We start from the raw sequence: 14279 nt of genomic DNA, 5'->3' as shown, positions 1-14279 counted from the left end.
TCATTATGAACTCCACAGCACCATAATGGCTTTACTGAAAACTCAGAAGTTTGGTATCAAACTTTTCAGCACATGAAACCCACACTGATGTAAGTGTGGGATGTCATGAAAAATGCACTCAGAGGGCATCTTAGAGATGCCCCTTGAAAAACGATCAGCCTCTGGTGGGTTCCCTGACTGGTACACACCAGCCTGCCACCACAAGACGTTTCTGGACCCCTAGGGTGGGAGCCTTCGCTCCCTGAGCCCAGAAACAAAGCCTTTCCGGGGCGGAGGTGTTCACACCTCCCCCAGGCCAGGTAGAGCCATCTGTGGCAGGGGAGTTTCAAAGGCCTCGCAGCCTTTGTAATGCGACCCCCAGCCTCTCCTACTATCAGGAGAAGCCCCCCCACCCATCATGTCTCCTGTCCTTTTCTGCGGGAAGGCAGGTGGGAAAAATTACAATAACTACAAAATCAAGAAACCTAGGGTCAGAACAAGAAAAGAATGATAGAGCTCGTGAATACTTCAGTAAATGAAGAAGAATCCCATCAGCCACCGGGTAGCAACCGCCATCATTTGGGATTCAGTGTCCCTGACTGTGAACCCCATGGAAATCGGGGCACCAGCACCAATGGACCCTCACGATATACCTGGTAAAATTAAGGTTTATCTAGTTATTTAGGTGGGAAAAATTAGCCAGCCCAGAAGGTGTGCCCACCTCTGCCAACCCCACCCCTCAGGTGGGGGAGGCGCGGTGAAGCCCACTCTTCAGTGCCCGCCATCTTGCAGATGGCAGACACTCCCCAATCAGGAATAGGGATTGTGCTCACTACCCCACGTGGGGTGAGCACACCAAGGGTGTTGTCACCCGAAGGTCAGTAGACCATTGGCTACTAACTTAGAGACCTCCTAAAACGCCACATTAATACAGTATTTAGGGGGAAGCCCTAAACCAAGAATACAGATTCCTGCAACCTACGAAGGACGAAAGAAGACGCCCAGCAGAGGAGACTGCAGAGAACAACTGACTTGGCCCCAGCCCTACCGGTCCATCGGCAGTTATCAAAGATCCAGTGCCAAAAGTCGCCTTGTCCTGCAGCCAGCGACCTCCAGAACCCCTAAGGACTGACTGCCTTCAACAAAGACCTGATCTCCTGTGAACAGCAGCTCTGTTCAAAAGAATCTCCAAAGCAAGACTCAGAGCCTGCTGAGGACAAAGAAACCAGACGCCTAGAACTACCACTGGCCCGTCGCCTACGGCAGTTCAAGTGGCCCACCGGTCCCCTCGCCCTCCAGAGTCCGAGTCCATAGTGGGTTGACCCCTCCAGGACTCCTTGACGTCACCTGAAGCCTCTGCATGGAAATCCCCCCGATAACGCGAGTGGCTCGGTAAGGTAAAATCCGACCGCAAAAGACACCCCTGCATCCAGCCACCCTGTGCCATGGAGAAAAGAATCGAGGTGCACCTACGTCCCCGGGCCCTCCAACTTACCTGCCCAGCTGTTAGTTCCTCCCGGAGGTCTTCCTGGACTGAGCCTGCAGCCAACAACCAAAACCGAAAATCCCCATTAAAAAACAGGGCCCCCAACGCCAAAACAGCACTCTGCACCCAGCCGCCCCTACAGGTGGACTTTGTGTGCTAAACCAGATCTTCCTTTGCCCTGAGCCTAACACCAGAAGCTTTGGTCCCACAACCCAGTGGCCTGCTCGTAAGCAGCCACCAACCGGAAGCCCCCTATACCCCATTGGATAACATTGGGCCTCAGCACTCTGCACCCGGCCAACCTGGTGCCGCTGAGGGTGTAACAAGAGTGCATCCTTGACCCTGGGGGAACTCTTTTTCTAACCCCAGAAACTTCACCCCAAAGACCGAGTACTTACTTGGTAACCGTTAACTTCATTTCTCTCCATAGGAACCTATTGACTGTTTTTCTCTGAAAAATGTTTTAAGTGTGGAGTTGATTTGTATGGAAACCTGAAAAATTACAATTGTGCAAAACTGATTTTACTTACCTTTTTCTCTAGGAAATGTCCCAGTGTGATAGCTAGGCATATCACACTAAGTAGAAAAAGTAACTGAAAAAGTAACTGAAAAAGTAACGAAAAAGTAAGCTGTACAGTAATTTCAATACCTTGACTTACCTGTATTTCAAACAAACTGCATTTGAACTTGCATTCACTTGTAAACACTGCATAATATTTTGCAAAGCATTTATTTCACTTACCTGTGCCAGGCTAAGCTTAGTTCTAGAAATAAAATAACTTAACAATATTTTTATACAAACCAAATTGGCTCGAGTTCAGTCTATGAGAGTGTGACATTATTTGCTGATTGAGTGTGTACAACAAATGCTTAACACTACCCTATGACACAGCCTGACTGCTCGCCCACAGAACCACAATTAGAGAGTAAGGTGCTATATACTTTTACCTCTGCCTACTTTTGGAGTGCCACTGGACTCTGTGCACACTATACCTCATTTTGGAGTAGTATATACAAAGCCAGCTTCCTACAATTACTAAATATTTTTTTCCTAAGCAACTCAGATTGAGATGTTTGCAGTTAAGAGTGATGTCAATGGAAATGATACTGCTTAAATCCTCAAGTCAAGCTGAACATCAGCAAACTACCCTTATACACACCCATCTTTGCTGCTCAAAATTCTCATAAGGTCAAACCTAGCCCTCATATTTGTAGAAAACAATCTCCTGAGGAATATTTGTGCATTAAGCACAAGGGTAGTCTTTGCGCAACATAGCTTACTCTGGAACTGTGGTACTCATAGTATGGGCCGCGGACTGCCAGCGGCCCGGCAGGCCTTCATTGGCGGCCCACGGACAATGCCTTGCAGTTTCTATGTTTCAAGTGAGGCCGGCAGTAAACACAGAAGATGGCTGCAGGAGCATAGCAGTGAATACCTACTAAAAACATATTCACTACGTATGCTCTTGCAGCCATCTTCTGTGTTTACTGCCGGCCTCTGTGACATCATACGGGGTACCGTCGGAAAGCTTCCCAAAAGACCCTTTAAAAGTCAGCTGTAAGCGCTTTTACAGCTGATTTGTAAAGGGCCTTTTGTGAAGCTTCCAGTTTCGTGTTTCCGACGCCGTCCTCTTCTCCCTCAGAAGCTTCATCTTCGAGTCACTATCCCTGAAAAGTAGATGTAAGCACATTCAAAATTTGGACAATTGCACCTGGAGAGAGAGATACAGAGACACAGAGACACAGAGAGACAGGCAGAGAGAGAGAGAGAGAGAGTGTGTGAGACAGAGAGAGAGACCAAGATACAGAGAGAGAGAGAGACAGGCAGAGAGAGACAGACAGCCAGACAGGCAGAGAGAGAGAGACAGGCAGAGAGAGAGAGACAGGCAGAGAGAGAGAGACAGGCAGAGAGAGAGAGACAGGCAGAGAGAGAGAGACAGGCAGAGAGAGAGAGACAGGCAGAGAGAGAGACAGGCAGAGAGAGAGACAGGCAGAGAGAGAGACAGACAGAGAGAGAGACAGACACAGAGAGAGACAGACACAGAGAGAGACAGACACAGAGAGAGACAGACACAGAGAGAGACAGACACAGAGAGAGACAGAGACAAGCAGACATACAGAGAGACAGGCAGACATACAGAGACAGAGAGACAGGCAGACATACAGACAGAGACAGACATGCAGACATAGAGACTGACATGCAGACATAGAGACAGGCAGACATACAGAGAGAGACACAGACAGACAGAGACAGACAGAGACCGAGACTGAGAGACACAGAGAGAGACGGACAGACACACAGACAGAGAGAGAGAGAGAGATGGACAGAGAGACGGATGTGTGCGACGGGTCTGGTTGGCTCAGTGGACTAATGCGTCCGCTGCAGGGGCCTATGTTCGACCTCATGGTCACAGGTTTTTTTTTTTTTAACTCTAGGCTCATCCCCCACTGACCCTGTCCCCACTGGTGCGGTCCTTGGCCACAAACACTGTAAATTTGCCCCCCGAGAGAAAGTTTGTGAGTACCCATGCTCTGGAAGATCGTTTATTCATGGGCTTTGGGTGTGCTACCTCATCAGGTCCTATGTGAACATGAAGACAAGCATTGGCATAGCCAATAGGTCTTGCTTTTGGGACCTTATAAGTATTTAGTTATGCAGCACAATATCCTTAGTGCAACAACATCAACTGTTGCATGGCTAAACACTTATAAGGTCCCAAAGGCAAAACCTATTGGCTATGCCAATGTCATCATACATGCAGGACCTGTAACTTAAATTATTAGATTTGAATAAAAATTTTGCCCAAGACCTATAAAGCTGATGGAGATGTATTTATTGTTTTTATTTATTTATTCATTCATTTATTTGCCAAAAAAGTAGCCTGATGGTGTTCAAACTGCAACTGACTGAATTAAATGTCTTTCGACTTCAAATTACTTTCTGTGGAGACATCGCTGTACTTTTCAAATAACCCATTTGAGGGTTGAAAACTTCAATTCAACTTAATTTTGTGAATGAGAACTGACCGCTCCAGTCCAACAAGCACTCTCAGAGCCCTGCATTGAAGTGTAGGGGCTGTAAAAGTCCAAGTGTTATGCAAAGTGTAGCAAATGAGCCACGCCCTTCGGCACAAGAATGGTGTTCAAGTAGTGTGTGTCCAGTGGTGCACTGTGCAGCTCATTGTCCCAAACATATGACTAAACATGGTGTGCTAGGGTGCTGCTTTTTACAAAGCATATTTGTAACTGAAATGGCAATTAGATTAGCATCAGTCATGCACCTTTACTGATAAACATAGGTACAAACGATATTGCGCAGAAATCTTATTTCTGTGTGTATTTATCATTTTTGCATCACACAAGTGAAGTGTCTTGGTTCGTTTTGATCCTATTAAAATTCCCTCTTACCTCAGAATTACAAATACAACAATGTGTCTCAATGGAACTTTTCTTGCTGACAATATATTTTGGAATGGTTGAAAAGTTCATTACAAGTAATTACATTTTATTGTGTCTCTTCCGGTGCTCCTAAGACCAAAAGGCGATGGAAATTATTTTTAGCCATGCTGTGCTGTGAAGCTGAAAATAATGTAAAAAATAGGTCTCACATTTACGCGAGTTTAAGCTATTGGTATTGTAAATGACAATGCCTTTTATTTATGTTTTAAAAACGAACACACAATAAAAGGCACTGTTATTTGCAATGTCAATAGCTCAAACTCGCGTAAATGCAAGACCTATTGCATTGCAAATGCTTGTACTACAGAGCTGTGGCCTCGCGCGCTCGGGGTGCTGTTCAGAAGGGACACTGCACGTGACCTGACCTCCTCGAGGCAGTGAGGTTTACTTTTTGTTTTACTCCCAGAACAGAAACAAGTGTAACGGTAAAATGGTCCACATAGGTGAGTTGGAACTGCATCCACTTTGGTTAATTAGGAAACGAGATACATTTACACTGCACTGTGTGTTCACTTTTAAGACTCTGCGAAACGACTTGAATTTACTTGTTTCCAAGTTCATTTAAAAAGCGTTGTCACTGTACTTTTATTTAGAATGCAGTGCTCATTTATTTAAAAATAACTGACATTGACTTCCATCTAGAGTACATTATATATTAATCTTCAAAAACAGAATAATTTAAATGGATCTTTTGCTTCTAAATATTGATTTTTAAGCAATATTTTGCTATTTTAAATGTTGACAAACTTTTTCTGATCAAATTACCAATGTTATCCTATGGAAGGAAATTCACTTATCAGGTAAGTGGGGTTATGGGTACTTTTTCTAGGTCAGTGTTGGATCCTGGATCCAGCACTAGGGTCCCACCTGTAAGCAGTTGAGAAACTGTGTTTAAGTTGTACAGGCGATTTTTAAGGAATATTTATAAGTTTGTAAAATCGACTCTTAGAGGAAATTTCATAGAAAACCAGTCAATGGTTCCCTATGGAAGAAAATTCAAGTTACGGGTAAAGTATGTTCTCGTTACTTTTGTAATCCAGGGCTGGGCTCCTAGGCTCAGTACTGGGACCTCTATCTAAAACAGATAAGTAATTACATGTTCACAGTTGGCACGATTTTTAAAGAATATTTGTAGTTTGCAAAAATCGACACTTAGAAGAAATTTCACAGAAAAACAGTCAATGATTTCCTATGGGGGAAAATTGGGTTAGTGGTAAGTACGGTTGTGAGTACTTTTCAGGGTCAGTGCTGGGCACCAAGATCCAGCACTGGGATCTCTCCTAATAGCAGGCGAGTATTTCTGTTTTTGTTACTTGGTTGATTTTAGGTGAATATTTTAAGTTTTAGAAACTCCACACTGAGAAGAAATTTCAGAAGCAACCAGTCAATGTTACCCTATGGAAGAAAAGTGAGTTATCGGCTTTTGGGTAGGTACTCGACTGGCAGAGTTAAGGTTCTAGGCACAGACTCAGGGGTCTCCCAGGGTCAGGTTGGTACAGTTGTTACACCCTCAGCGGCACTGGGGCGGCCGGGTGCAGAGTGAGTTAGGCCCAATGTTATCCTATGGGAGGCAGTGGGGCCTTGGTTGGTGGTTGCTGACTAGCAGGCCACGCGGCTGTGGGAGCTGGGCTCCTGGTCACTTGCTCAGGGCAAATGGGGAAGTAGGTAGGAGTAGCAGTTGCACTGCCAGGGCCACTTGGGCGGCTGGGTGCAGGGTGCTTTTGAGCCTTCGGACGGACGCTCAATGGATTTCAATGGGAAAGCTCAAGGGCGAACAAAGGCTGCAAGCTCGGGGACGAAGATTCTTCGGGTGCCACCACCACTTCAAGAGGTAAGTTGGGTAGTTGGACGATAGGTAGGTACCCAGGAGTCGGGCACAGGGGGCCGCAGGGCGCCGGGTGCAGGGGTGCCTTTTGATGTTGTGAAATCTTACCCTCTGATGATCGCGGTTGGGGGGGTCCCTGGTTCTGAGGCTGCAGGCGTCGTCAGGAGCGTCGAGGTGGGTCCTTGGGTGCTGGATTTGGGGTCACAGTCGCTGGGGGGACGTCCTCTGAGTCTTTGTCCACTCCGGCACAGGCCAGGCTTGGCGGGTGCAGAGTGTGCAGGGTTCGCGGTTCCGGGCTGATGCCAGGGGTTAGAAACTTGCTTTGAGCAGAGCCACTGCTCATGGGAGTCTCAGATGCTCAGAGGCACAAGGTAGCCAGGTCCTCCGGGGTTTGTGAGGTTGCTGGCCACAAGAGGTGCTGGGATTTAGCAGGAGCAGGTTTGAGGGTCGACAGGCCGGTAGGGCTGGGGCCAAAGCAGTTGGTGTCTTCCTCTTCTTAGCAGCTGCACGGCAGGTCTTCTTGCTCTTCTTTGCTTTTTCGGAATCTGGAATCTAAAGAAGGAAGGTTCAGGGTGCCCCTAAATACTAGATTTAGGGGCGTTACAGGTAAGTAAAGGGCAGGGACCAATGGGTCCCTGCCCTGGGGTGGGTACACCCCCTATCATGCCACTCTCCTGTGGGAGGGGGGCAGTAGCCTAGTCCTGATTGGGCAGGGCTCCCCATCTTCAAGATGGCGAGAGCCCGGAGATGTGCTTCACCTCGCCTCCCCCATCTGAGGGGTGGGGTTGGTAGAGGCTCGCACATCCCCTGTCCTTACTTGGGGTTTCCGGCCAGTCTTCCCGCCAGAGTGGGGGTGAGAACTGGTGGGGGCCAGTTGCTGGATACAGCAAGTGGCCTGGAGAAGCTCACAAAGGCGGCATGCCTTTGAAGCTTCCCCCTGCCCATCCTGGGGGAGGAGACCTAGCACCTCGCCCAGGATGTGCATTGTTGCAGGCCCAGGAGAGCGGGGGTTCTCCACCCAGGGGTCCAGCAACATGTCTGCTGTGTGGCAGCCTAGGCAGCCTCCCAGACAAGGCGTGGATTGTAGGTTAGGTTTCAGGGGGCATCTCTAAGATGCCCTCTGTAGTGCTTTGTACATTAAATCCCACACTGGCATCAGTGCCGGTTTAATGTGCTGAGAAGTTTGATACCAAACTTCTCAGTCTTCAGTGTTGCCATTATGGTGCTGTGGAGTTAGTGTTTGACGAGGTCTCAGCACCATATACTCTTATATGGCAGCACTGCACTTACAGTGCCCAGGAATGGACCTGGGTACTGTAGGGTCACAGGGCTCATGCTCCTGTGCCCACACCACTGGCATAGGGCACCCAGCTAGAGGGGTGGCTGATGTATGCCAGGGCAGTGTAGATTGTGGGCATGGCAAACAGGGATGTGTGCCATGTCGACTCTGTTTTGTCTTGTACCCAGACACTCAGCCTGCAAGGGCAGTGTGTTTGTGTTAGGGTACAGGGCCTCTATGGGTGGCACAATAAGTGCTGCAGCCCTTAGAGGCCTTCCCTGGTCACAAGGCCCTGGGTACCTAGGGTACCATTTATCAGGGGCTGACATGTGGCCAGGGTTTGCCAATTTGGGGTTTTAGGGAAGGACCTAGGCACCTGATTGGCAGGAGTCCAGGGCACACTCAGTCAAAGTACATTCAGCAATTCAGCAAAAAGTTGGGGCATACCATGCAAGAAAGATGGCACGTTCTCACAATGTGGCATTTGAAATGTAAATGCCCTGCGTAAAAGCAGTTTATTCTGTCAGATCCCGGTTGTACTTCTGTTTGTAATTCATGTAACCTAGGCAATAGGGCGGTGACATAGCATGGTCCTTAGACACATCGAATCATTTTATACGCAATACATAAACATGATAAAATGTTTTTTTCTGCAGTCTGTCCGTACTGCTGACTGGGGCAATGGAAGTGCTGCTGATTAGCACTGCCCGCCCCGCCCCCAATGCCTTCCACATAATTCTTCCAGCTTTAAACATTCCCTGAACTGTGGGCACTGCAACGGAGGCTCCAACGCTTGCCTAAACCGGGCACATATGTCAAATGCCTGTATCAGAGGAGCATACCTTGGTGCAGGCTTTCCCCTACTGGCCAAAATCGGAACTAACGAGAAAATATTGTATTCGACCTTACCGAAACCTGTGAACACCAGCACAGAGATTGAAGGTGATTTAACTCATCAACAACGAACTCGTGTAGCCTGACTTGAGCCTTTCTGACCCTGCCCAAAGCATACATGCCAACAATTTAGAACGGAGAAGTGGAAGATTGTGTAACAAATCGGGAGAATGTATTTCCCCCATGAACTTCTATTGAAACAGATGTCATTTCAGGCGGGAGACAGCTAAAATAGTGTCCTTATCGGCTTAAAAAATCTGTAGTCTCCATTATAAATCGAATATAGTGGCATGTGTGTTAAACGGATGCTCGTAGGCACTGGTACGATTGTTTATTATGGCATGTTTTATGGATTAAGGTAATGTGGGGTGCAGGCCCGGTTCTAGCGGGTGGGCCAGGCCCACCCAAACAGGAGCCATGGCCCTTGCAGTGAGGGCTTGAAGGCAGGCGCGCAAAGCACACTTCGTGTGCGTCAGCCCGGGCCGAGACAGCTTCCCGGCGCGCACACACACATACAGTTTTAGAGACTATCGCAGCCGTACCCGAGTACTTCACAGGTCTTTAAAAGACCATTTACATGTTAACGAGGCTTTGTTTATTTTTTCACCCCTTCATCTCCACATGGCCAAAGGCGACAAATCCTTTCTTTGACAACGGTAACCTTTGCCTACTGTCCTCTTTGCTGCGTGGATATTTCTTTTTCTATGCAGCGCAGGAGAAAAGTTTGTTTATTCCTATTCACCTTTCATGACCCCTGCAGCTGCTTATCACATCAGGCTGTGACACAAAGTTTGACTAATGAAGTAGGTAAGAGAATGTGTTACTATTTGTTTTTCTTTTTTAAATATGCACAGGCCCAGCAGGACACATACTTCGTGTGCGCTTCATTTAAACAGTTTTTATCATTATCCTGGCCGATGCAGGACAACAATAAGACAATACAAAATGCCCAGAAATCGCTGGCGATACATGATCCTGCTGGAGAGCAATCATTTGTCTGTTAGTAGTTTTTAAATGCAGATGAACTGTATTTAATGTGGAAGCTCAGTGGTTTACTGCCTTTGTCACAGAGATCCTTGTGCTACTTGCAGTTCAGAAGTTACAATCCTAACATAGGACAGTGACCAATGAACTGTCATCAAAGAGCTACATACAAACATGAATGGTATAGTTAGAACTTCGCTTTCTTTTTTTGTGATATACTTAGAACTTCCCCAGTCTTTCATTATTCTAATGTTGCTAAAATGAGTATGTTTGGGAAGATATATATTTTTATCAGTAAAGCTGACCCCCATGGAATACTCTTTAAATCCTAAGGTTGTGTTTCCCCAGACCAAACCCTCTTAAAATATACTGCCCACCAGTATGGATGACATGTGATTCATATACCTTGTAATCCTCATTGGCTTATGGGACATTCCCTGTAGACTGATTTACATACTTGTATGATTCATTGTCTCTCTATAATGTGTGCGTTGTGTAAAGTACTGACACACACTACACTGATATGAGTAGCGCTGTACAACAAATGAAATGCACATGAGAGAGGGGCTACATAAAGATGAGGGGCACTGTTGGAGGGTGGCAGTGAGGGAATCCGAGGAGGAGGTCAATGGGGTGGAGAGGGGAGCTAAGGAGAGATGAGGGGCACTGCTGGAGGGTGGCAGTGAGGGAGCCTGAGGAGGAGGTCATGAGGGAGATGGGCTACAGAGAGATGAGGGGCACTAATGGAGGGTGGCAGTGAGGGAATCCGAGGAGGGGGTCAATGGGGGGGGGGGGCATGGAGGGATGAGGGGCACTGTTGGAAGGTGGTAGTAAAGGTTATTTACAGAGAAAGAAGTTATTGGTGTGGCGCCAAAAAAGACTTTCGCATCAGCGCTGAAGCCAGCCCTGTCATGGCCTTTCTGTTTTTGTTTATTTAATTAGCAGTCGTGTCATAAGGGCTACTGTGGGACATAATTTAAAGTGTGTGCTAATTATATTTACCGCTATATTCAATGTTTTAAGTTTGAAGGTGATTTTACGAATGTTTTTACTGGGAAAAATGAAAGTGGAGCCCGATGGTGCCTGATATGGGCTTGGGGCCCAAGGTCAGCTGTGAGATAAGGTGCACTGGAGAGGAGTAGTGGATAATCAAGCCTGTAAGGGAGTGCGTTGCAGAGTCCGGGGTCAGGTGGAAGTAGTAATGAAGAGGGATTCTCCTTGAAGACTCGCACAGAGGGAGCCCGAGAAGTGTCACTTGCCTGATACTCCCACCTCAGAAACCTCCTCTTCCCATCAAAGGAACATTACATGGAAAAAACACTTTTTGAGAGTGATAATATTTAGAAGGAGATTTGGAAAAGAGTGCGTTTTACTGGGCCTTGTAAGACTAAGATGAGATAAAGGAGAGCCCTGAAGCAGGCCTGCCTAGACATTTATGAGACAAATCGAGCCCGCAGTGGCTCACCCAAATGCACCCTTGGCCCACCCAAATAAAAATTCCTGGAGCCGGGCCTGTTGGGGTGTAAGGCTTTATTCGGGAACTGAGATGGTTGACTTAGATGTGGCTGGCCAAGGGTGGGGTGCCCCCGTAGCCTGGATTTGAGAGATGCAGGCTAACCCAGTTACTGGAGGGGCAGACTACAGAGCTAGTGGGACACCTTCTCGCAGTCACAAAACAAAAGGAAGCGCCGTAGGAAAGGGCAGAGTCTACAAGGGTGGTGCGAGTGAAGCCCACACAAAGTAAGAGTTGTTATTTGACCCGGAAGAGACCGTGGCACTCACGTCAGTGTATTGTCTCTTTTGTGACCTTGTGCAGAATTCAGGAATATATCAGGCAAGTTCGAACACAAATTGTTCAAGGTCTGATCCCACCTAGGCAGCGGGGTTCGTTTGGGGCGTGAGGAAAGGGGCTGAGTTGAGTAAAATGCTTCCGTTGGTGAGAAATCAGGGCATGAAACAATAACAGCCTGGCGGGCCTGTGCAGCTGACCTCTCAGAACAGAGGCCCGGAGTCATCAGAGCTTCAGGGGAAAGGCGAGACCCGCGGCTGGACTAGGCGTCTCGGTGTACAAAATACATTAAAATTAACATATTTAAATTAATAAAGTATATACAAATAGAGAAGCAACATTTAAAATGTGAAAACTTTTTCTATATTTGATTGTAAATTAAACATATCAATATTTGAACATTTGTTTGGTTTACAGTTATTTGATATTTTTGTGCATAGTTCTGAAGTTTAAATCATAAAAATTGCTTGAGTCGGGAGGCCCTTTGCTTCCAATAATGACTCGGTCCCCGGATTCCAATAATAATTAGGACAGTAACAGTCCATTTTGACTTTTATTTATACACGTGTGAAGAGAAGCTATGTGCGCCATTCTCGTTAAGCACCACTGCTCCTTCTACTCATTCCCTTTGTTTCTACTCTTACCTGTTCTTTATCCTCCTTCGGTCTTTCTGTTTGAGTGAGAGGCCCTCGGACCTTCTTTGCCCTTCGTCGGAAGCTCATCCTCCGCTGCACTATTTTTCACCAAGCCTCTTTCTTCGCCTCTATTTTTTATTTGGGTTTTATTTTATTTTTATTGTTTGTCCCAAATAAAACTCCAACAGAAAATGTTACCCAACTACTAACCCATAGCAAACTCACCTTTTCATTATATTCTGCAGTCCCATAATTAACTTCATGGTCTCCAGCAAGCTCAGATTGTGGCTATGTCAGATTGTGGCAGAAAGAGACAGACTACCTAAAGGGTTGCTCCTACAGCCCTACGTTAGCAAATCCATTTTTACCTTACTCCTTCAATTCATGGTATAGGAATTGAAAGTATTTTTACCTCCACACTCAGATTTTGACTTCACAGGCTAATTGTTTACCAGAAAGGAATTTTCAGGTCGACTGAAGTGAACTTGAAAATTTATTAGGGCAACATAAATGCTTTTTTATCAGATATCTGGATTTCCTCCTAGTGTTCATTTGAAGATCTGAACTAACCCACTTGCCTTCGGAAAGAAGTTATTGTACAAAAAGACAAAATCTTATGTAGGTAATTGGATGAGAGTAAGGCTGCTGAAGCAAGACAATTATTATTATTATACGCATAAAGTTGTTCCACGACGGTTGTAAGAATTACTCGGCAGATCTCATTTATCCGGGCACCCAATACAAACAAGCATTTAATGTTGGTCAGTACTCCATTCCAAATCAGCCTAAATAAAGGACCATACCCATTATCTTAATCACAGATATAGGGAGCTGGAATTGCAAAGGACATACTAAACCTTTGTTGCCCTCTTCAACACCCTCAACCTCAAAATCCCTCACGAAATACTTCACAAGATTAGACATGTACAGTATTAGAAACCCTGTCCACTCAATCATTTCCTGTCCACAGCCCAATAAGCTTTTGAGAATAAGTTTTAAGTCCACCCTCATACTTGTCATGATCTACCTTTTCCTGAAACACCACAGCAGTCTCAAGCCCCGGCATAATGTCCAGAAGAAGGCGGCATGCAGCAGTATTCAGAGGTGGCTCTCTGCTGGTCATCACATAGGCATTCACTAGCTGGGAACAGAGGAAGAATCAATACATTAACTGATGGGCAGGATACAACCGTTCATAACAAGTGCACTCTACCACGGTCAGAGACATGAGCAAAGTTACTGTCTTGTAAAACAATGGTTTTTCTATCTCCTATATGGACTGCAGTGCATGCATTAGAAATACCCACACAACACAAACTCCCTCAAAAACTACTTAAAAATTAACTATTTTGCCACACCAGTTGAAGAGAGGCTACAACATACTGCCTTTTCAAGTGGGTGATTAAGGAGTAAAATATTTACAGAGCAGCACACAGGGAATAACTAATAATCTAAAACAGAAAATGACAGCGGTTTTGTGCAGGAACAGGAACTTGAAATTAAAGCAAAGATTATGCAAGTTTATCAATAAATGGTAAACACTCAAGCAATGTTTTTAGTGAAGTTTATCAAGTCAGTGGGGGGCTGCGCCATATTGTTAAATTTTATGACACAGCTAATTTATCTGGAAGGGATTGTGAGTCCAAGAAGCAGCAGTACCTACAAATTTGTTCAGAGGAAGAATCCTGTCTGCGATTAAGATGCATCTCCTACCAATATCCTCAAACATACACTTTAGGTAACTCAACATTGTGTTTGAAGCCCAAAGATATCAAACACTCCTCTACCATAGATATTCCTACACAGTCACCTAAAATGATAAAGCACAGGGTACACCAACACGTAACCTCTTGGTGCTGAAGAATGCCACTAAGGTATCAGGGTAAGCCAGGAAGCATACTGCAAATCTTTGCCTTTAACAGGTGCAATCTTTCAGACCTTTAATGAAG

The 14279-nt window shown here is 45.9% G+C and overlaps 1 protein-coding gene across 6 annotated transcripts in view; it reads right to left on the bottom strand.

The window, feature by feature from the left end:
* Positions 1–14279, bottom strand: part of DCAF1 (DDB1 and CUL4 associated factor 1) — an 814171-nt gene that overhangs the window by 728992 nt on the left and 70900 nt on the right. For all 6 annotated transcript variants that reach the window (XM_085625108.1, XM_085625107.1, XM_085625110.1 and 3 more), the window contains exon 5: positions 13358–13471. In XM_085625108.1, the coding sequence (XP_085481234.1) occupies positions 13358–13471 (114 nt within the window). The remainder of the gene's footprint in view (positions 1–13357; positions 13472–14279) is intronic.

The sequence above is a fragment of the Triturus cristatus genome, chromosome 9 (assembly GCF_964204655.1).
Source record: "Triturus cristatus chromosome 9, aTriCri1.1, whole genome shotgun sequence".
Classification (NCBI taxonomy): Eukaryota; Metazoa; Chordata; class Amphibia; order Caudata; family Salamandridae; genus Triturus; species Triturus cristatus.
Note: the sequence above shows the minus strand (reverse complement) of the source record. Positions and strands in the feature narration are given on the sequence as shown.